Source organism: Protopterus annectens, chromosome 16.part0 (assembly GCF_019279795.1).
Source record: "Protopterus annectens isolate FY-2018-M chromosome 16.part0, PAN1.0, whole genome shotgun sequence".
Classification (NCBI taxonomy): Eukaryota; Metazoa; Chordata; order Ceratodontiformes; family Protopteridae; genus Protopterus; species Protopterus annectens.
This window is the reverse complement of record NC_056750.1, coordinates 839716285-839740533: the sequence shown is the minus strand read 5'-3', so window position 1 is coordinate 839740533 and position 24249 is coordinate 839716285. Positions and strand designations below refer to the sequence as shown.

The 24249-nt window shown below is 43.2% G+C and overlaps 1 protein-coding gene across 1 annotated transcript in view; it reads left to right on the top strand.

Annotated features, from left to right (window-relative positions):
- NUP214 (nucleoporin 214) overlaps nucleotides 1-24249 on the top strand; it is a 3229616-nt gene that overhangs the window by 2768082 nt on the left and 437285 nt on the right. The window contains exons 33-34 of the mRNA XM_044058190.1: nucleotides 961-964; nucleotides 1939-2086. Of these exons, the coding sequence (XP_043914125.1) occupies nucleotides 961-964; nucleotides 1939-2086 (152 nt within the window). The remainder of the gene's footprint in view (nucleotides 1-960; nucleotides 965-1938; nucleotides 2087-24249) is intronic.

The window sequence follows — 24249 nt, the reverse complement described above, 5'->3', positions numbered from 1 at the left end:
TTTTCTATAAGGACAGTGTTACTTTGAGAAAAAATTGCAAGTTTTATACCTAATGTAGTTTCAAATTTTACCTCAAGGCAGACTGTTAATCATCTTGTTTTCTTTCCGTTACCTAAAAGAGAGAGAATATTACATACTTTCAGTGTCCACAGGTGGCTTAGATACTACTTGGATAGAACTAAATCTTTCAATGTCAGTCAGCTGTTTGTTTCCTGTGAAGGAAAGAAAAGAAGCAATTTCAAGGTGGTTGTCTCAAGCTATTTCCTTTTGCTATTCTCATCATGACATGTTACGCCAAAGCAAGGTTAGGGCCCATTCTACCAGAGCTTCTTTGCCATTTTTGAAAGGATTGGACTGAAGGCAGCAATGTGGTCCTCATACAAACTGTATTACTTTTTCTTTCATTCTTTGGTGGGACTGTCCTCCAGGGACTCCTGGATTCTTGACTTCCTTTTTCCTTCCTATATAATTCTAGTAGGTTAGGGTACTACAGCAGTGATCTAAATGTTGAACATAGTACAGTTGTTGAGTAAACTAACTAAAGCAGTACATGTTCTAATGCATCACTTTTGTAGGAGCCACTCTGTCCTATTTCCTAACCTTTTTTCTCCCTCAGGTTTATTGTCAAGGTACGGTGTCCATACTTGTACACATTTTTATACATATGTCATTTGTCCTAGTCTCCTTTCCCAGCATTTTCCTACTTGGGCTGTAGCCTCCCTTTTGGAGGCAAGAAACCTCTGAAGCTTTTGCTCTCTGCTGAGTTTATATGCCTCCTGTCAACCCACTTGGCAGTTAGTGATTGGAAGGTGCCCTAAAACTCTAAAAAGTTGGGCAATGGTCAGGATATAACTCGAGTAGCTTAGGCTACTCCACCTAGGTCCAACTTTCTTTTTCTTTTTATTGGAGAAATGTTTCGGTGATGGGTGTGTGAATTAATTAGGAGGCGTTACAAATGAGATCCGTATATATATGAAATGATGCATTTAAGACCATATTTATTTGCTCTCAAAAAATGTCTTAGAACCTACTTTTCCTGTTTTTGTTTATTGAAAGTGTCCAATGGATTGATGACCATTCCTATCTTGCGTAATAGGATATATGAGTTCAGGAAGACAGAATGAGTTCAGGAAGACAGCATGACTGTTCATTTCCGTGGTTTCTGCTAAAGGGGGCTGGCAGTTGCTATAGCAAGTCCTGTTCAAATAGTTAATTGTGTTATAATTTGCCTTCAAGAGATGAGCTCTTAGATGGAACATTCTACTGTCAAGACCTGCTTTAGCATTCTAGTACTTACTTCAAGAGTGGCCTCTGTTGAGGGCATTTGTTCCATGGCCACTTGCTTCCCAAGCTTGGGTTTTGATCTTCAAAGTTACTTAGATTACAAAATCCGTTCCTTTAGAAAGACTACCCACTGCAAAATGCATCCTCATGGATCGGCTAGTATAGAGAATACATAGGTTTTCGTTGATGTGCAAGGAGGCATTCTGCAGTGAGTGGTTAATCACCCTCTTGCCATATCTTGTGCTGGATGGCCTGTCTGTCCTGTGGCCACAGAGATTTTCCTTTGTCATGCTTATATATTTGTATTTTTTTTCTGCCTTACAGGTTGCACTTGCTTTTAATGTTTTGGGGACCAGATTGAGTACTGTAGGGATTTATCTTACCTCTTAGCCAAATTTAAGTGTGCTGGCTTGAGACGTTCATCCATAGCTGTCAGAATAGTTACAAAAATCAGAATTTTGTAAGCTAGAAGTCTCAAAAGAGAAAATCCCAATGTATGCTGTGCAAACCTCTGCATCTGAGATGTTGAGTGCATATTAAATGTTTATCTGTCATGTTTTAGTTCATATTATGCTACATTATCTCTCTCTCTCCCTCCCTCCCCCTACTGCATGTATCAGTTTCTCTTATTCACTTATCTCCTTTCTATTGCAGTCCAGCCTGTTTGGGAACAGTGGTGCTAAATCATTCGGGTTCGGAAGTACTACTTTTGGAGAACAAAAGCCCTCTGGCACGTTTAGCTCTGGAAGTGGGAGTGTGGCCATTCAAGGGTTTGGTTCCTTCTCCACAGCCACTAAAGCAGGTATGGAATCATCATTTAGACTACCAGGATTTTACTTGCAAGAATCTGCACCATTTCACACAGGCAGGATGTACAACTCTGGTTTACTAGTGCGTTAAATTGTGGGTGAAAATCTAGGACAGAGCTTAAATGAGAGTAAACCAACCAGAATTTGACACAGAATGATTTATATAGTATTTGTGTTGCCAAAAGTGTTTCCCTTATATTTTCTTTTACATTACTCTTCTTTAATGTAGCGGTGACAATTTCCTGACCTGGTGGAGTGTTAGTACCTTTAAGTTTATCATATGAAAAGTTCAGGTGAATGAAATATTTTTTGTGCATTTTATTCTCTCCCTACCCCATAATGGTATTCATGTTAGAATATTTGCTTTGTTTTTAATAACACAAATATTTGTTAGATTCAGCAGTTAAATGATTATCTGAAGTATTTTCTTTACCTTCTGTACCACCAGATGTGCTGCCTAGAGTCGTCAAACATAATTGCGTTTTCATTTATATTTTCTGACATTAGTGCAGGAAGAGCTTGAGAATGCACTTATGTGGGATTGAGTTTTATGTCCTTTATTATGTGTTCATTATCTTTAACTTTGGAGTTAGAAGAATTGGTCATCCAGCAAGGGTCTTGTTAGGAGATTGATGCCTATTAATTGCAGAATTTTGCTAAGTGATTGATGCCAGTGATTAATTACAGAATTAAATAAGATGCAGATAATATGGGACATAAAATACCATTCCATATACTGTAATAGTGCATGTCACGAAGTTCTGCCTTTATCAAAACATAAGGTGGAGTTTTACCGTTTTTGAATCATTTATTAAAATCATGAGATTTTATGGGCTTTAATTAAAACTGTGTCTGAGAACTCAATGTACTGCTTGATCTGAAAACCTCATGTTGTCATTTTAAAGTTGAGGTATTTGCTAAATTAAATTGTAGGTCTTAACATAGAAATGGTTCAGATAGGAGATCTTGGATGATCCAGTCCTTCCTCTTCAGTGTTGGGACTAGTTGCAGAGGTTGCTTTCATTTTTTGCACCCTGACTCTTCCCTTCATTTCTATAGTACACCATGCTTTCCCGTTCTCTTCGGACCTCCATTTGCTGATGGACCCTATGCATCAAGGCATTCCAAAGTATAATATAGTCTGCTGTGTTTGTTTGTTTTTTTATATAATCAGGACAGGTAGAGAGTTTCTAGTGTAGTTTGTGAAATTTTAGGTTGCTATTTAACCTTTTTCCTTATTGTTTGTTCTTGTCCTGCTCCTGCCTAAGTTGACTGACCACTTGGGCCTTTTCCGATTTAGAGTTAGCTTTACTTTTTGTTTAGCATATTGTTGTAGTTCTTTGTAGCAGAGTTATGGATAGAAAGGACTAAGTAGGCCTGAAAGTTTAAGATTTGCAGAAGATGTGTGCCCTAGATTCTCTCCCAGTATACAAGCTGTCCTGTGCCTGAGAACTGGAGCACTTGGGGGCTCACTGTTTGATTTGCCAAAAGTTTGACTCAAGGAAAAGAGGAGCACATTGACGCTAAAAAAGCTTCTTCCCACAGAATCCAAGTGTAAGGAAAATGCAAAGTTGAGGGGCACAGGGCAGCCACAGAAAAAAAGATAGTATCTGACCTTCCCCCAAGGTTAATGGAAAAGAGGTACCCCAGCCAAGTCACAGGAACCTAGTGTAGCTGAAGAGCATGATTAGACTACAGGGGTTTCCTTACTGCCCAACTCCACTTCCTGGAGAAGACTGAACAGCTTCTGGTAGGCATGGAAGTTAACAAGGTATTTGGAGTTGGGGATCTTCTTCCCCATGTTGATTTGGTCAGCTAGAAACTTCTGAAGCCCTACTATTCACAAAGCCTCGAGAAAAATAATGAAGGCCTCAGTCAAAGCTCAAATTGAAATGGGTAACTCCTCTTGCGTCACTGACTCCAGGGTAAGTAGAGATGGTCCTTTACACGTGATGCCTGTGCATTCTTCCTTTGTACAGTCTTGACACTGGAAGTGTTGAACCCAACTTCCTTCCAGCAATCTTTGATGTCAGTAGGACTTCTCCTTTCAGCCCCCAACACTAACATTGGTGCCAGTGGTCTTGGCACCAGGCCCTTCAATGCTGAGGTCCACTTTGTCACACATCCTCAATGTCAGCGGTTTGGTGTCTTCTTCAGTTCCATCTTCCTTCTCTCTCTTTGCTTGGCCCCCTCTCGCTCCCCAAAGTAGCAAAGCTCAGAAGTTTGGCATTGGAGTTGATTGGAGTTGATGGCTCCCATTCAGCATCAAACAGGGGGGGGATTGTTTTTTTTTTTGACAGTATCTGCATTCATTCAAGCAAAGGTACTAGTACTAGCTCTTTTGTGGTGGGCTTTGAACCTAGTCAGTTTCAAAGGTGGTGATCAAACAAACCCTGCACCATCTGTCAATGAGGTAAACACATTGACCGTTATGCTTATCCCAGTCCCCCCATGAGCCATGGGACAAGAAGTGCCAGCGCAACCTTTCAGGTATTTAGATACCAGGGAAGTTACGTCCGTGTCAGTTCCATTCCATGGACATCCCGTAGTCCTACGTCTTGTGTCTTTCATGCTTGTCCCCAATGAACATGGAATGGAAACTTAAGGCACAAGACATGGAGAATAGTCCTCTCCTACAAACTCCCACAAACCCTATGTTAGTGCTGTCAGGAAAGGAATATGCAAAAGGAGGACCCTACTTTCATTAATGGAGTCGCCCACTCTGAACAACTTGGACAAAAGGAAGTTTTCTTCCCATTTCCCCTGACAACCTCAAGTTTGGGGAAATATTTCAGTTAATGTATCAGAGGGAAACCTATCCAGTTGACCCAGTCTCTACTTCTTCTTCTTCTTCTTCTTTTGGCTTTTCCCAGTTAGGGGTCGCAACAGCGGATCATCTGTTTCCATTTCTTCCTGTCCTCTGCATCTTGCTCTGTCACACCAACCACCTGCATGTCCTCTCTCACCACATCCATAAACCTCATCTTAGGCCTTCTTTTTTTTCTGTTACCTGGTAGCTTCATCCTTAGCATCCTTTTCCCAATATACCCAGCATCCCTCCTCAGCACGTCTCCAAACCAACGTAATCTTGCCTCTCTGGCTTTATCTCCAAACTTTCCAACCTGGGCTGACCCTCTAATATACTTATTCCTAATCCTGTCCACACTCGTCACACCGTATGCAAATCTTAACATCTTTAACTGCCACATCCAGCTCTGACTCCTGCCTTTTTGTCAATACCACTGTCTCCAACCCATATAACATAGCTGGTCTCACTACCCTCTTGTAGACCTTCCCTTTCCCTCTTACTGGTACTTGTCTGTCACAAATCACTCCTGACATTCTTCTCCACCCACTCCACCCTGCCTGTACTCTCTTCCACACTCACCATTACTCTGAACTGTTGATCCCAAGTATTTAAACTCATCCACCTTCGCCACCTCTACTCCCTGCATCCTCACCATTCCTCTATCCTCCCTTTCATTCACACACACATATTCCATCTTAGTCCGGCTGACCTTCATTCCTTTCCTCTCTAGAGCACATCTCCACCTCTCCAGAGTCTCCTCAACCTGTTCCCTACTCTTACTACATATCACAATGTCATCTGCAAACATCATAGTCCACAGGGACTCCTGTCTGATCTCGTCTGTCAACCTGTCCATCACCAGTGCAAATAGGAAAGGGCTCAGAGCTGATCCTTGATGTAATCCCATCTCCACCTTAAACGCATCTGTCACTCCCACTGCAGATCTCACTGCTGTCACACTACACTTGTACATATCCTGTACCACTCTTACATACTTCTCTGCCACTCCTGACTTCCTCATACAATACCACAACTCTTCTTTAGGCACCCTGTCATATGCTTTCTCTAGGCACCCTGTCATATGCTTTCTTTAGGCACCCTGTCCATATGCTTTCTCTAAGTCTACAAAGACACAATGCAATTCCTTCTGACCTTCTCTGTACTTCTCCATCAACACTCTCAGAGCAAACATCGCATCTGTATTGCTCTTTCCTGGTATGAAACCATACTGCTGATCACTAATCATCACCTCCCTTCTTAACCTAGCTTCCACTACTCTTTCCCATAATTTGATGCTGTGACTGATCAGTTTTATCCCTCTGTAGTTACTACAGCTCTGCACACCATCCTTATTCTTAGAAATTGGTACCAAAACACTTTTTCTCCACTCCTCAGGCATCCTCTCACTTTCCAAGATTTCATTAAACAATCTGATTAAAAATTCCACTGCCATTTCTCCTAAACACCTCCAAGCTTCCACAGGTATGTCATCTGGACCAACAGCCTTTCCATTCTTCATCCTCTTCATAGCTATCCTTACTTCCGCCTTGCTAATCCATTGCACTTCCACAATCCCCACATCATCCAGCCTTCTCTGTCTCTTTCTCTTCATTCATCAGCCCCTCAAAGTACTCCTTCCATCTGTTCAACACATTCTCCTCGCTAGTGAGTACGTTTCCCTCATTGTCCTTTATCACCCTTAGCTGCTGCACATCTTTCCTAGCTTGGTCCCTCTGTCTAGCCAATCGGTACAGGTCCTTTTCTCCCTCCTTAGTTTCCAACCTTTCATACAACTCTCTATACGCCATATCCTTAGCCTTTGCCACCTCTCTCTTTACCATGCACCTCATCTCCTTATACTCCTGTCTACTTTCTTCATCTCTCTGACAATCCAACTTCTTCTTCGCCAACTTCTTTCTCCGTATACTCTCCTGTACTTCCTCATTCCACCACCAGGTCTCCTTGTCCGCCTTCCTCTGTCCAGATGTCACACCAAGCACCTTTCTAGCAGTCTCCCTTATTAGCTCTGCTGTAGTTACCCAGCTATTTGGTAACACTTCACTGCCACCCAGTGCCTGCCTTAACTCTTCCCTGAATTCCACCTCACAATCACCCTTTTTCAGTTTCAACCATTTGATCCTTGGTGCTGCCCTCACACTCCTCCTTCTCTTCTTGATCACCAGTGTCATTCTACAGACCACCATTCTATGCTGCCTAACTACACTTTACCCCGTCACCACTTTACAGTCTCCAATCTCCTTCACACTGGCCCTCCTACATAGGATATAATCCACCTGTGTGCATCTCCCTCCACTCTATATGTCACCCTGTGCTCCCCCCTCTTGTTAAAATGCGTATTCACTACAGCCATGTCCATCCTTTTTGCAAAATCCACTACCATCTGACCTTCTGCATTCCTTTCCTTAACACCATACCTACCCATCACTTCCTCATGCCCTCTGTTCCCTTCACCAAAATGCCCATCGAAATCTGCTCTGATCACCACTCTGTCACCCTTGGGTGCAGTCATCACCACTTCATCCAACTCGCTCCAAAATTTTTCTTTCTTATCCATCGCACACCCAACTTGTGGAGCATATGCACTAACAACATTCATCATTACACCACCAATTTCCAGCTTCATAAACATCACTCTATCTGACACTCGTTTCACCTCCAAAACACACTTGGTATACCGTTCCTTCAGGATAACCCCTCCCCCATTTCTCCTCCCATCCACACCATGATAGAACAATTTGAACCCACCTCCAATACACCTGGCCTTACTTCCCTTCCACCTGGTCTCTTGTATACACAATATATCAGCCTTCCTTCTGTCCATCATATCAGCTAGCTCTCTCCCTATACCAGTCATGCTGCCAACCTTCAAAGTTCCTACCCTCACTAATACACTCCTAACCTTTCTCCTCTCTTCCTGCCTTTGGGCATGCCTTCCCTCCCTTCTTCGGCCAACAGTAGCCCGATCTCCGCCAGCACCCTGTCGGCTAACAGTATTGGTGGCGGTCATTGTTAACCCGGGCCTTGACAGATCCAGTATGTAAATCTGTATTGGTTTCCACATATCTCATTTGGCAGATGTTTTACGCCTGATGCCCTTCCTGACGCAACCCTCCCTATTTATCCGGGCTTGGGACCGGCACGAAGAAATGCACTGGCTTGTGCATCCCCAGTGGCTGGGTTGACCCAGCCTCTACTAAGGAAACAAGTATTCCAAGAAGCTTTTTGTTTCTGTACACATTCATGGTCCATTGCCTGGATAAGGATTCCTGGGCAAAATATTTATGCCTCTGGTACATTCTCCATCAAGGCACTCAAAAAACTGGAATCACAGTTGATTATTTTAGTTTACAGTCTGGTAACCAAGTAAGTGAGCTTTTCTACACTGACCCTTTTCAGCCACAGCCCATATAACACACACAATAGTAATTGCAGTAGAAGTTTTGGAAAGTACTTCAGTCACAGTAGAGAAGTATTAAATGCAGTAGTGGACATTATCACCTATAATGCCATTAATAAATATTAGAATATGTTTTAAAAGCCGAAAGAAGAAGAAGAATATGTATATATTGGAGCAAAGTTTTTCTTCAGTTGATTTATAGGAGTCTGTGACCTAGTATTTGTTAGCCAGTGTCAAGAAAGCAGGACTTTAAGTGTTACTTGATTTCTTTTGAATGTTTCCAGTGTTCATAGGTTCTGTGTTGCAGGTCCTATTCTGAAGGAAGCTTTTTCTCCAAACCTTGGTTGTATGAGTGTGAGCACATTTTCTTGGCTGTTTCTAAGAGTGTAGTATTGGCCTCTTATTTGAAGTGCACTTTTAAGGACTGGACAACAGCCGAGTTAAAGAATTTTATATAAGGGTATTTCGCCAGTGTGCCCTTGCAGAAAATATTTCTATTGGGATGCAATCTTCTTCTTCCGGCTGTTCCCATCAGGGGTCACCACAGCAGATCAACTGTTTCCATTTCTTCCTGTCTTCTGCATCTTGCTCTGTCACACCCAACCACCTGCATGTCCTCTCTCACCACATCCATAAACCTTATCTTAGGTCTTCCTCTTTTCCGGTTACCTGGCAGCTTTATCCTTAGCATCTTTTTCCCAATATACTCTGCATTCCTCCTCAGCACATGTCCAAACCAACGTAATCTTGCCTCTCTGGCTTTGTCTCCAAACCTTCCAACCCGGGCTGACCCTCTAATATACTTATTCCTAAACCTGTCCATCCTCGTCTCACCCAGTGCAAATCTTAACATCTTCAACTCTGCCACATGAAGCTCAGACTCCTGCCTTTTTGTCAGTGCCACTGTCTCCAACCCATATAACATAGCTGGTCTCACTACCCTCTTGTAGACCTTCCCTTTCACTCTTACTGGTACTCGTCTGTCACAAATCACTCCTGACATTCCTCTTCACCCACTCCATCCTGCCTGTACTCTCTTCTTCACCTCTCTTCCACACTCACCATTACTCAGAACTATTGATCCCAAGTATTTAAACTCATCCACCTTCGCCACCTCTACTCCCTGCATCCTCACCATTCCTCTATCCTCCCTCTCATTCACACACACATATTCTGTCTTAGTCCTGCTGACCTTCATTCCTCTTCTCTCTAGAGCATATCTCCACCTCTCCAGGGTCTCCTCCACCTGTTCCCTACTCTCACTACAGATCACAATGTCATCTGCAAACATCATAGTCCACGGCGACTCCTGTCTGATTAAAATTAGTTAGGAGAGCAGAAGTATTTTGCGGAGTAACTATGGGAAAGGCATTTCCTTTAGTGTCTTTTATTGTTAATGCAGACAATAACAACAGTTATTGGTTTCAGAGAAAAACTTACCCCAGGATTCAATAACACCTAAGTATACACCGTTCTGAGTGAACAGACATAACTCACACCTTCCTCCTCCTAATTTTAGTTTTCGTATTGATTTTCTTGCAGCTTTAAATATTTACAAGGGTTCATAAATATTGCCACAAAGTGTAGTCTGTACACTTAGTGTAAGCTTTGAGTGACTCGAAAGCACAAGAAATGTAATAAAAATGTTCTTGAATACATATAATGTACACTTAGTGTAGGCTTTATTGAATCTGGCCCATAATGTTTGTCTTAGTTCTGCTAATGAGAAGTTTATATGAACCCAGTTTTACATATTGGTGAACTTAGATTGCATGTTATGTTGCAGGGAATGGTGAGGTTTGCTGAAGACTTGTTCGACTGTCCACCTTTGGTGGCAGTTTGAAGTCAAACATCCTTCCATCTGAAAGCATGATAGGCCTTTGTGCAGGACATCTGGATAAGGGAAATTATATCTGAAGGCTAGAAGATTCTCTTCATTTCTTCTCCAAGGGCTCCTTCTTTCTCACTTTACAACGTGGCGGCCAAATTCAAATTTGCAAATCTCTTGAAACAGTCATCCAAAAGGCCCTTCCTGACCAGAAGAGGATATGGGATTTATTCCAGGTTCTTTTTGGAACTAAAGGAGATAAGACCCATTTTATTTTTAAATAGCCTAAACTACTGCATTCAGAAAACCAAGTTCCAGATGGCCATAGTACAGTGAGATCTTCCTTGTGTACAGGAAGATGACTGGGTGTGCTGTCCGGATCTCCAGGATAACTGTCTACACATAAAAATTACCAGGACATCCAGAGAGTTTCTGCTGTTCAGGGTAGGAGCCAGCCATTACCAGTGAGGAGCCCTTCCATTTGGTTTTCCCACAGCCTCAAAGATGTTTACTGAATGCATAGTAGTAGTTGCCACTCATCTGCGATACTCTAGTATATCAGTGGCCCCTTGGCCAGCTTCTCTACTAATCTTGAAATTCTGTAGAAAGTCAGGATGAACAGGGCCACCATTCTTCTCATATCTCCCTTCTGGTCCCAACAAGTATGATTTCCTCTTTCATGGCTTTACCTGATGTAGAAACCTGTTCTCAAGCCTTACAAGTCTGACAAAGGTCTTTTGTCCTACTTGTTTAGCAAGCCTAATGTGGACCCTGCCATCCCTTATACTAAGTGCATGCTTTCTCCATTTCCATTAATGGCCAGGGATCCGGCATTTTCAGTTAGGGGGGTGTGCAATCCTTGGCCCTACCCCAAAAAAATGCTAGGAAGTTCTGCAGGGGTAAATGGACAAAATTCTCCATTTGAGCAGCCCAACAAAGTGTAGAATTATTTTATTTATTTATTTAAATTTGTTGGCCAGGAAAATCCGACTGGACACAGGTTTTTTTTTTCAGCGGAGGCCCAAGGAGAAAAGCTACACAATAAAAACAATTAAAAACAATTAATTACAAGTTACAAGAAGTGTGGGTAGGTTTTGTTTAACAGTAGTAGTAAACAGTTATTGTTCAAAATTAAATCAAATATTTAGTTAAATGGTACAACACTTACATCATTGGTGCCATAAAGACTAGCAAGTATTTTAATAGCTGTTACCTTTGAATAACAGTAGCTAAGATTACAGCTGAGATATAGGTTTGCAAGCAATGTATATGGCTGCAATCCGAGATAGTTAGAGGGGTCGAAGAAAGGGATTAGAGAGGTTGGGGTAGAGATGTTCATTACAGGGGCATGCCCAGTGCTCTTTTAGATGAGATTTTAGAGCAGCTTTGAAGTTAGTGTGTGATGACACAGAAGTTATAGTGTGAGGAAGGGTATTCCATAATTTTGCTGTGGAGTAGGAGAAGAGAGCTTCTCCAGCTGAGTTCCTGGTTCTAGTTAACTGTAACTGATTTTTGTTGCTGGAGCGTAGTGGTCTGGTGGTATGATAGGGTTGGAGTACAATTTCGAGGGAGGGGACTTTTAGTGGATGATTTAGTAGTTTGTGGGCAAGTGAGAGTTGGTACCATTGAAGGAGGTGAGGGAGTTCTAGCCAGCCTAGTTTAGTAAGTGAGGTGCAGTGGTGGCTATGGTAGTTTGCGCCAGTGGCAAACCTTACTATTTTGTTGTAGCAAGCTTCGAGTTTACCTAACTCACTTTGTCTTAGGTTGGTAAATATTGGAGAGGTGTAGAGTAGGTAGTGAGTGGGCTGAGCAGATGATGGTGGAATCATCTGCGTTCTCTGAGAGTGGCCTGTTTGGTAGCAGAGGCTAGATTATTAGTGAATATGGAGAAGAGTAAGGGTCCAAGGATGGATCCTTGGGGAACACCTACTGAGACAGGGAGTTGGGGGGATATATCATTATGCCAAACAACGGATTGATGACGGTCAGTCAGGTAGCTCTGGAACCAGTTTGTGACAGACTGAGAGAAGGATAGAGTATTGAGGACAGTGATGAGTTGTTTGAGAGACCATGTTGAATGCTTTAGATAGGTCTAGGAAAGTTGCAGAGGCGAAATAACCATTGTTTTTATGTTGAAGGATTGTATTAGTGAAAGCAAGTAAGGCAGTGGTTGTGCTATGGTATGGTCGGAAACCATGTTGTGTGTTAGGAGGTTGTTAGTAAGGAGGTAGTTTAGAACTTGAGAGTGAATGCATCTCAAGTGTTTTTGATAGAGGAGACAGAATTGCTATGGGCCGGTAATTGGTGAATTCTCTGGAGGGGGATAATGTGGGATATTTTCCATTGTGAAGGGACATAACTTTCAGATAAAGATCAGTTAATCAGGATTGCAACTGGGTAGGCTAGGGCTTCAGCTGCAATTTTAAGGAACTCAGCTGGGAGGTTGTCAGCTGCTAGTTTTGTGGGCTTTAGTTTCTATAAGAGGTTTTTTATGTTGGAGGTAGGGATAGGAGAGAAAGTGAATGCAGTGGGCAGGTTACTAGGTGTAGTTGGAGGGTAGGGGAGAGTGGTTGTGTTTTGCTAGTGAAAGAACAGTTTGTGTGAAGTGAGTGTTGAAAGAGGTGGCAATGTTTTCAGAGGAGTTTGTTTTGTTTGGTGGAGGGGTTCCTACTTTTCCTGGGTGGAGGATGGAGTTGATGGTTGACCAGAATTATTTAGGGTTGTTTTAGGTGATCATCAGGACAGACTGGTAATATAGGAGTTTGTCCATTTTTTTGACTTTCTTACATAATTCACAGAATTTCTATCAAAGGGGTTTTCTGTCTTGCGCCAGTGATTCCAGGCTCTGTCTCGGTTTTTCATTTCTGATCTAATGGCTTTTTGTAGCCATGGGGAGGACTGGGCTTTAACTGTAGTAAATTTTGTGGGCGCATGGGTGTTTAGGACTGTAAGGAAGATGGTATTGAAAAATTAGACAGTGTCATCAAGGATGAGGTATTTTTGTGGAAACCAGTTGCAGTTTTTTTAGAGCTGAGATGAAGTTGTCAGGGTTAAAGTTTACTTTATTACGTATTTGCTGATAGGTAATGGGTTTAGCCTGACTTGTGTTTTTTGAGTAGGAAGGTTGGGGTATGATCACTGAGGCTATCCAGGAGGCAGACAGCTATGTATGATTGGGGGCTATTGCTGACTAGTATCCAGTCAGGAGTAGAATGCTTGTTGGAATTCTTATTTATTCTGGTGGGTGTCTGGATAAGTTGGAAAAAAAACATGAAGATTTATGTGGTGGGCTGGATGGTGGTTGGAACAGGATAGCCAGTCTATATTAAAATCATTTAATATTATGGTTTCTTGTGGAAGGTGATGATTTACCCAGCTGAGAAGTTTTCTAGTTACATTGCAGCTTTTACCGCATTTTGGCAATTTTTCATGAATATGTTTTCTAATGGACTCAACTGCTCAACCTTGAAGATGTACGTAGCAGCAGTACCTAACTTTCATAAAGGCCTCAATTTTCCCCCTCTGGAATCACTGAAGTTATGTAAGGCTTTGCTGTGGGGGGATTTTCAGAGACCCCATTGCTTCATGGAACCTGAAGTTTGTACTAGAAAAAATATTGCTAATTCTTTGTCTGCTGCATGAGCTGACCTAAATATTTTGACTTGATTATCTTTATTTTCGGTCATAGTTATCTCTGTAGGAAAGGTCTCTGAGCTTCATACTTTGTATTCTCAGTCACCATATTTAGTCTTTCACAAATACATGGTTTGCTGAAGAACTAAGTCAGCTCTCATGACTAAGATTACCTCAGATTTAAACTTAAGCCAGTGTTTTAATCTCCCAGTGTTTTTCTACACTTTTCTGATAAAGATTAATACAAGTCGAACTGTTTGGATATTCACAAATATATAAGATCCTGAATGCACAGAACCAAGCATTTCAGGAAGGAAGGCCAACTTTTTCCCTCTTTTTTTGCTTTGGTTAGAGTAGGTCAGTAGATGCTCAAAGTTATTTGGCCAGGTGGTTGTTTGCATAGTGGTTAAGATCTTCACCACATGGATGAGTTTGATTCTGACCTCTGGTTATTGGCTACGTCTGTAATAGTCTGTAGACTGATAGCCTAGCATTCACCTAAGAACCTCTGAACCTATTGTACAAAGCACTGGTGAGACAACACCACCATTGTGCAAAGCACTGGCCAAGACAGCACTACCATTGTACAAAGCACTGGCGAGACAACACTACCATTGTACAAAGCACTGGTGAGACAACACTAATATTCCAGGAGGGGAAGGGTTGGCATTATAGTTGGGGTGTTGGCCTCAAGTACAAGATACAGGGCTTGATTCTGACCTCTGGTTATTGGCTAGGTCTGTAATACTCTGTAGACTGATAGCCTAGCATTTACCTATGAATCTTTGAACCTGTTGTACAAAGCACTGGCGAGACAACACTACTATTGTACAAAGCACTGGCGAGACAACACTACCATTGTACAAAGCACTGGTGAGACAACACCACCATTGTGCAAAGCACTGGCCAAGACAGCACTACCATTGTACAAAGCACTGGCGAGACAACACTACCATTGTACAAAGCACTGGCGAGACAACACTACCATTGTACAAAGCACTAGCGAGACAACAGTACCATTGTACAAAGCACTGGCGAGGCAGCACTACCATTATACAAAGCACTAGTGAGACAACAATACCATTACAGGAGGTGGGAGGGTTGGCATTATGGTTGCGGTATTGGCCTCACAGTACAAGGTACAGGGTTTGATTCTGACCTCTGGTTATTGGCTAGGTCTGTAATAGCCTGTAGACTGATAGACTAGTATTTACCTATGAACCTATTGTACAAAGGACTGGTGAGAGACAACACTACCATTGTACAAAGCACTGGCGAGACAACACTAATATTCCAGGAGGGAGAGGGTTGGCATTATGGTTGGGGTATTGGCCTCATGTACAAGATACAGAGTTTGATTCTGACCTGTGGATGTTCATCATGTTCACTGTTGCAGTCATTACTCTTGGGTTATCCTGCTGGCAGGCTACCCGCAGTCGGCCAGAATTCCAAAGCAAACGAGTGCAAAACAAAAACTGAATGAAATATGTAAGGTCTGAAGAAGTTTATATATTTTATAAACGAAAGCGCTAACTTTATATTTATTTCTGTGTCCAGAGTGGTATTTTCTCCTTACATATTTCATTCAGAATTCCAAAGCATTTCACACTTAGCTTTATCGAAGGAAGGACACTGAGGAAACTCGGAGCTATAATATATAACATTAAGTATCCTGTTTTTTGTTTATTTTGTTCTTTATTTCTTTGTTATTTATAGCACTTTGTGTACTGTGTATTTTTCTAGCTAGTTTCACTGTGTGTGAGGTATTAACTGGAAATTGTCCACTTTTATTAAGCATCTGTTGGGTTGTTTGTAATAACTTGTTGCAGTTAAACTCTTTTTTCTAGAGGCTCCTTTAGCTGTTTAAAACTTTCATTTAAAGGCTCACTGCTGCTTTTCAGGTGTGAGAAACATTTCTGCAGTTTGGTGGCTTTGCAGTTGCCCGCCCCTAGTGTAAATTTGATCTGGGACCCTCCTCCCAGTCTAGTGTCATTACCTCATTCTACCCAGTACAGGGAGAACATTTGAGAAGGCCAATCAGCTTAGTTTCTGCTACTCCTTTCTAAAACACAATGTATCTGCTTTTACTGTATTTGTGTTCCTTCCTACTTTATTTTGCTTTTGCGTCATCTTAAAAGTACTCAATTGTATTTATTAGTGCTTGGTGTAACTCATTCTAAGCCTTTTAGTTTAAGCACTTGGGCTTCAGACCAGTTGTTTTACATTAAGAAGGTTTGTGGCCTGCACTGTGGTGGCAGGACAGGTAGCTTACATCCTTCTAAGTTGGGAACTGCTGATTGAGGGCTCAGTGTTTGTTATTCTAAAAGTGTATTAATTCTGGTTTAAGCACTTGAGCTTCAGGCCAGTTATTTTACATTAAGAAGGGTCGTGTCTGCACTCTTGTGGGAGCAGAGGCTGGACTCTGCCCTTCTGAGCTGGGAATTTCTGGTTAAAGGCTTATAGTGCCTACATATTTGAGCTGTTTCTTACTGAAATTGGTACACCTTGTTTGCTGTAGCATAGACTAGATCCAGGCCTGCTGAATCTAGCATTGTTTGTATGCTTGTTTGCTTATTTCCCTGAAATGCTAATTTCACCTAAAACGCGGCTTTTCAGCGCTTCTGTGGATCCCTAGTGATATCTGCATTGCTTACTGTACTTATTTCCTTGTTTCACTTGAAAGAAAGTTGCTGTTTGTCGTTTTTGCATTTAAGTTACCTGTAACACATTGCATTTAAGTTACCTGGCACTTGCTCACTAAGTCAGCACTAAAAAATTAAAAGCACTACACCCTCACAAACTCCCCTTGAGTACCTTGTTCCCCATTGGACCTTTTTTTCAATTATAAAGGAATTCCCAATACTATTCTAGCATGTCCAAAGGTCAGTTGTCAATCTCCTCTCCAGTCCAGCGGGTGAATCTGGGAATCTTGAGGCAATGTTACAACTGCCTCATGTACACAGACAACCCTCTCCTCCTCCCAACAAATTCCAACATGTGAGAGATGCAACCATATAGCCAAACTGGAGGCTAAGCTGTCTCAACTCAGTACTGGCGTAACCAGTCAGGAGGAGAAGGAAACCACACTCACTACAATTCCAGTCTCACATAGACCTACCACGACAGCAAACAAAACACATAAACACACAAAAACATACTCGGAGGCTCTAAATAAAAATCTGCCTAAGCAGCAGAGACCTCCAAAGCAGACACCCAAGCAACCGCTACCCCAAAACAAAACACGTGCAACACATAGCTCACAAAGCCAGTGTGCCGAACAGTCACAGCCCTTAAGGCTAAACAACACACCTGATACACTTGTAATAGGTGATTCTATAGTCAGGCACACTGACGTCCTGCTCACCAGGCTGAACAAGGAGAAGGTCACGGTGAGCTGCCTGTCGGGCGCTAGGATCCGCCACATAACACAAGCACTCAGGTCACTCCAAGGCAAGTACAAATATGACTCAGTCATTGTCCATGCTGGTGTGAATGACCTGAGACGTACCTCCCTGGACTACATGAAAAGAGACATAGAGGAGCTCTCTGAGCATGTAGCCCAGGCCAGTATGACCATGACCTTGAGTAGCATCTTATCCTCACCAGGAATGATGCCACAATATGAAGACAAGATGATCAATTTCAACAATTGGCTTAAGTATTGGTGTCATTCAAAGGGGATCCAAAGCCTGTCAGCCTGGGATGACATGCTCAACAAGCCACAATGCTTTGCTAGGGACGGCTTGCACCTGTCACCCCTGGGCTTTCGGATATTGGCAAAGGCTCTTGCCACCCCCATAGTGCCTTTTTTAGGCAAGGCTCAAAAGACAAGCCCACCTCCATAGGTATCACAAGGGATAAGAAACTAAGAGTAATGCTACTCAACGCCAGAAGTCTAAACCTCAAGATGCACGCACTCGAAACTCTCCTTAACATGGAGAACCTCAATATCTGTGCAGTAACAGAAACCTGGTTCAAGGCTCCCGAGAGCATCCCAGCACTACCAGGTTATACCTCATACCATGCTTTTCGGCCCCAAAACTTGGAACGAACCACAAAAGGAGGGGGAGTATCAATATTAGTCAAAGATACCCACACCTCCAGGTTGGTGGCACAGCACGAAGCATCAGAGACTATCCATGTGCAACTAACAATGGGTAAAACTGCCTTCCAGTTTATAGCCTGCTACAGACCACATCCCAAACCCAGGAACCCCACTCGTCCTTCCTGAGAACACTGGAAAATATGAAGGTGTCTCCAAACACCATTTTATTGGGCGACTTCAACTACCCAAACATAGACTGGGAGCATTACTCTAGCTCCAACACCCTAGCCCAAATGTTCCTAGAATTTATAAACTCAAATGCTATGGAACAACTTGTTACCACTCCCACAAGAGGGGAAAACATACTGGGCCTGATCATCACCAGCATGGGCACTCTATGCTCCAGACCAGAAGTGTATCCCTCACTGGTAAGATCAGACCATAAACTAATCTCACTGGATATTCACATCCCGACCCCATCCCCTGCCCAGAAAACCACAGTGAAAAACTTCTCTAAAGCAAATTTCACACTCCTCAAAACCGAGGTGGAATCCTTCAAAGCCCCCGGGCCTGTGGAAAATATGGCCCAGACCGCAGAATCCTTTATAAATGCATTCTATGTACACCTTCAGGAATGCATGGATCTTGCAATCCCAAATAAAACCAAGACCCAATCCTCCAAAGGCAAACGTCCTGTCTGGTGGACCCCAGCCATAAACAAACTATACAATAGAAGGAGGAAGCTACTACATGATAGAGCAAAATCCCAAAAAGGGAAGGCATCTCTGATCAGTATTAGCAAAAAACTACGGGCACTCATAAAATCTTCTAAGGTCAGCTTCAAGAGAAAAATTGCACAGGACACTAAGGATAATCACAAGGCTTTCTTTAGTTATGTTAGGAACCTGGGTGGTAATTCCCAGATATGCCCAGAATTAGTCCAAAATGACAAAAAATACACCGAACCCACAGACATTGCCAACATCCTAGCTGACAGGTTCAGCGTAAACTTCTCCCCCCCCCCCCCCACCAAAAGGGCAAATATCTATCCCAGTAGAGTGCTGCCCCCCTGACATCTCCGATGCTCAGGTAAGAGTCGCCCTCTCCAAAGCAAAAAACACAGCATCAATGGGACCAGACAGTGTCCTGGGCTGCGTCCTACATGAACTCCAAGAAGAGCTAAACCCAAACATAAAACTACTGTTCAATCTCAGCCTTACTACAGGATATGTACCCAAAGAGTGGCGTACAGCAACAGTGGTCCCTCTCCACAAAGGTGGTGCCTCAACGGATCCTCAAAACGATCGCCCCATAAGCCTGACTAGCTTGGTCTGCAATGCTATGGAAAGGATCATCATGGACCTCATAAATAAAGATATTGGGGACGTACAGACACTGGATCCTACCCAGTTCGGCTTTGTTAAGGGCAGATCCTGCCTCATAAACCTGGTCGATTTCTTTGAAACAGTCACCAAGGCCATTGATGAGGGGAAGGTGGTCCACACAGCCTACCCGGACCTCGCAAAAGCCTTCGATACAATACCCCACTCGGGCATTGTAGATAAGCTCACCAGCTTAAATATAAACCCCTATGTCACTAGATGGGTTGCAAACTGGCTCAAGGACAGAACCCACATGGTTAGAATTGCTGGAGCCATGTCAGACTCCAAACCAGTTACAAGTGGCTTCCCACAAGGCTCAGTCCTGGGACCGCTCTTGTTCGGTATATATTTCTTGGAGGTACAGGCCAACACGGAAGGAATGTGGCTGACCAAGTTCGCAGATGACTGCAAACTGGGTGCCATAATCGACTCTCCAACTGACACATACATCCTCCAAAAGGGCCTCATAGAAACAGACAACTGGTGCCAGAGCCATGGCCTCAGGCGAAATGCCAAAAAGTGTATAGTCATCCCCTTTGGCAAAAACAAAATGCCCACAAATTACCACATAGGTGGTAATCCATTAAGTACAGAAGTAGTAATTAGGGACCTGGGGACCCAAGTTGATAGCAGTCTCTCATTTGACAACCACGTGGCCAAAGTGGTTAGAAGAACATTTTATATAGCCCACCTAATCATGAAGGGATTCACATCTAGATCAGGGGAGGTCATCGTGCCTCTTTACTCATCCCTCATCAGGCCCATAATTGAGTACAATGCCCCTTTTTGGATGTACCTTACCAGACACCTGCAGCAACTGGAAAGACCCCAAAAGTACCTCATCAAGAGGATCAAAGGACTCAAACAGATGCCATATGCTGCCCAGTTGAAGAAACTCTAGCTCTACTCAGTGGCATACCACCTGCTCAGAGACGATCTGTGCCTGACTTATAAAGCCTTGTCCAACCCAGAATTAATGGACATGCTGCACCTCAGAAAATCGAAATCCCATCGAGCTACGCTCTCGAGAGACTTGAACCTCCGCACTGAAATAAATAGGACATGCTGGAGGGGCAGATTCATAACCCAGAGGCTCCCTTCACTCTGGAATAAAATCCCAGTCCAGGTTAGGCAGAGTCCCTCATTGACTCTCTCTTCAAGAGGAATCTTGATGAGTGGATGGGAGATCATAGGTTTACCCCGGGTATCACTTCTGTGTCACTGTTAGACAGAGGCACAGTATACTAACCTCGAAAAAGGGCATAGCAAAATTAATTTAAAATGGGTGGCGAAAGCCAAACACACTCTAGCTAGGCTTATAAATGCCCTAGGGCAGATAGCCTAGTATGAACCTATGAACCTAGGTCCGGCATCGGTTGCTGTCGCCTCTTCCCTGACGTCAGTGTGCCAGGGGTATAAAAGATGCAGCCAACGCCATTTTCTTCTGTCTTTCTGGCCGCGCGGTCCCCGAAGCAAAAGCAGTTTGCAAGTGACGGTCGGCCGACTCCTGAGATTTTCACAGATGAATTTCAGATCCGAAGTCTTCATTAAAGCTAAGTACCCCGTTGGGGAAACTTTTTTCTTGCTCCAGACCGATGTCAGAAAAAGTTAACAATTGTATTTCTTGTGGGATGCAAATATCTCATAAGGATTATCATTCTTAATGTATTCCTTGCCTAGGCCCTGATCATAACGTTGCTAGCTGTCGGTTTTGTGCTAGATTCAACAAACGCACTATTAAGCGTCTGTTTGATTTTGCTCATCATTACTTTGGCCGAAAATTCAATTACATAATGCCGTCAGAACAACCAATGACCGGAGTTTCAAAAAAACGCAAGGAAAAAGAGAAGGACAGGCATCTGAGATCCAAAACCGACGACGAGGCTTCCGCTAAGCCAGCCACTGGTTCTCAGTGAGGCAATTTCGCAGCCCCTGACACCCGCTAACTCAGAGCCACAGGCTGCTGACGACTCCCATGTGGAGCCAGCTAGGCCTCTGGATACTCAAGGTATTGGACACTTGGAATTCATTCCCTCTGATGGGTCCAGAGCTGCTGAGCAGGGATCGGCTTCTGAGGGTGTTTTCAGACCTACACAGCCATATGTAAAGCCTACTTTAGCTTCAAAAGCAAATATTACAGCAGCTTTAAAGACAAAGAAACAAGTACAGCATTCTCCAGGACAGACTTCTATGCCTAAGAAACAGATGCTCAAAATGGCCGAAGACCTTATTACCTTGATCAGGGATTCCCATCCCCCTCCTGCCAAGAGGCCTAGGCAAGAGACAGACTATGACTGTTCAGATCAGGTTTCCATTTCCTCTGACTCCTCTTCTGTACAGGAATACTCTCTTCCTCCCTATGAGGATTCTGATGCTGAAGAATCCATTCCTTCAACCTTTCCTCCTGAGGATTATTCTTTTGGGGAAACCCTGCATACCATGAGGGAGCACTTCCACTGGGAGAGCCAAGATTACTCAGAATCAAAGAAAAGGCTTAGAGATGTTCTTTTACTTCCTCAGCACATGCCTGTTGCTATTCCCCCTGTGCTAGACATTGTAGATGATGTATTTTCAGAGTCCGGCCTTTCTCCAGACTCCTTACCTCCAGCTCCTGTTAAACCAGACTGATACTACAGGGTTCCTGATTCACATAAATTTCTTTATAAAAACCTTGCTACTGACCCAGAAACTATTTCTCAGGGTCCCAAGGGGTTTAAGGCCGCTACTGCAAAAAACCCTGTCCCTTCTGACATGGATTCAAGGGTACTAGACAGATGGGGGGAAAAGGTTTACACTTCTGCTACTTTGGCTGTGAGGGCTTTAAACGGTCAATTTCATATGATTAAATATCAGCAATACTTAATGTCACTGTTAAAACAGAAAATGTTGACTAATTCTGATTGTGCAGAAAATAAGGAAATACAGGATTTATTGCATGCAACTGAACAAGTGGGAAAGCATACATTGCAATGTGGTTTTGATTCCCTGGAGGCCTCCTGCAGGGCCGCAGTTGCGGGTTCTGTCATTAGGAGGCATGCTTGGTTAAAGGAACAAAATCTGCCTGATCATGTTAAAGCAAAATTATTAGATGCTCCATTACAGCATGATACTTTATTTGGTGTTAAAGCAGAGGAGGATTTGAAGAAAATGGAGGACAAAGCGAAATCTATGCAAACGGTAAAGGATTTCTTACAGGTTTAGCCACCAAAATTTAGCAGGAACTGGCCTACAAAGAATTGGTCCTTTCCAGTGTCGGACAGGCCACAAAGAGGCAGATACAGATGTCCCAGCGGCAGATTCCAGCCCCAGGGCTCATACAGGCCTAAACAGTGGGGGCGCTTCTACCTCCAAAAGTGGAGAAGACAAAGCACAGCCATACAGGAAACAGTCCCAGTGACTTGCCTCTGCCAGCACCAAGCACTTATCTTCTTGCAGCCCCCTTAGGGGGAAAACTAGCACTTTTCTCTCAAAATTGGCACATGATCACCCAGGACAAATGGGTATTGAATATAGTGTCCCAGGGCTACAGGGTTCACTTTTACACCCTGCCAGAGGCAAAAGGTATGCCAAACCTGCCACACAATCACTGGGCAGAGGCACAAAAACAAGTTTTGTCCCTTATGCAAATGAGGGCCATTCAGCAAGTACCACAGCAAGAGCAGGGACAAGGATTTTACTCAAGACTTTTCTTGGTTCCCAGAAAGGACAAAGCCTGGAGACCAATACTGGACCTGTCTTTTCTAAACACATTTCTGGACATTCCAAAATTCAAAATGTTAACTCTGCAGCAGCTTCTGCCCATGCTGGGCAAGAAGGCTTGGCTTGTAACTTTGGACCTAAAAGAGGCATACCTGCATATACCAATCAGACAATCTTGCAGAAGATACCTCAGATTCCTAGCTGGCTCAATGCACTACCAATTCTCTGCACTGCCCTTTGGCTTATCTACTACGCCCAGGGTCTTCACGAAATGCCTGGCACCAGTAATTGCATTTTGGAGACAGAGAGGAATTCAAATATATCCTTACTTGGACGACTGCCTTATACAAGCAGAGAACAAGGACACTCTACTAAAGCATCTGGGGTTCGTAAAAAGATTATTAATTTGCCTAGGATACACAGTAAACGAAAAGAAACAAAACTAGTACCCTCTCAAGAGATAATATTCCTGGGTGCAAGCTTAAATACAACTGCCCAGATGGCTTATCTCACGCCAGACAAACAAAGGCAACTAACTTCTTACTTCAAAATGTTGGCAACAAAGACCCAGTTATCTGCAAGAAAAATTCTGCAGGCCTTGGGCTTCATGGCATCCTGCATTCTGCTAATTCCATATGCCAGACTGCATATGAGGAAACTTCAATGGTACCTAAAAAGTGTCTGGACTCAACATTGTCAAAGCCTGGAAGCATTAATTACCCTCATTCCTTGCCTGCAACAGGAGTTTCGATGGTGGGCTCATGCCTGTTACCTCAACAAGGGACAGCCATTCACTCTACTCTCAGTGAGGCAGTCAGTAACAACAGATGCATCAGATTATGCCTGGGGAGCACACATGGCAGGAAAATGTATTCAGGGCACATGGTCCACAAGCCAAATGCATCTACATATCAATCAAAATGAGATGCTAGCTGTTCAGAATGTCCTGACAGCTTTCAAGGATCTACTCCATCCAGGACAACTACTGATGAGGACGGACAATACTACAGTCATGTGGTACATAAACAAGCAGGGAGGCACATATTCCTACCCCCACTGCAGACAAGCCATGACTTTGTGGAACACAGCATTGACTTATCAAGTACACCTGCAAGCACAATTCGTGCCAGGAAAGAACAATATTCTGGCAGATGAACTAAGCAGCAACCTTATGGATCCCCACGAGTGGAAACTGGATCCACAAGTCTTCAGCATGATAACAAAGGAATGAGGATGCCCAGGCATAGATCTATTTGCCTCCCCTTACAACTGCCAACTACAGAAATTCTGCACAAGGACTTATCACGAGCAAGCATGGAAAGTGGATGCTCTGTCATTCAGC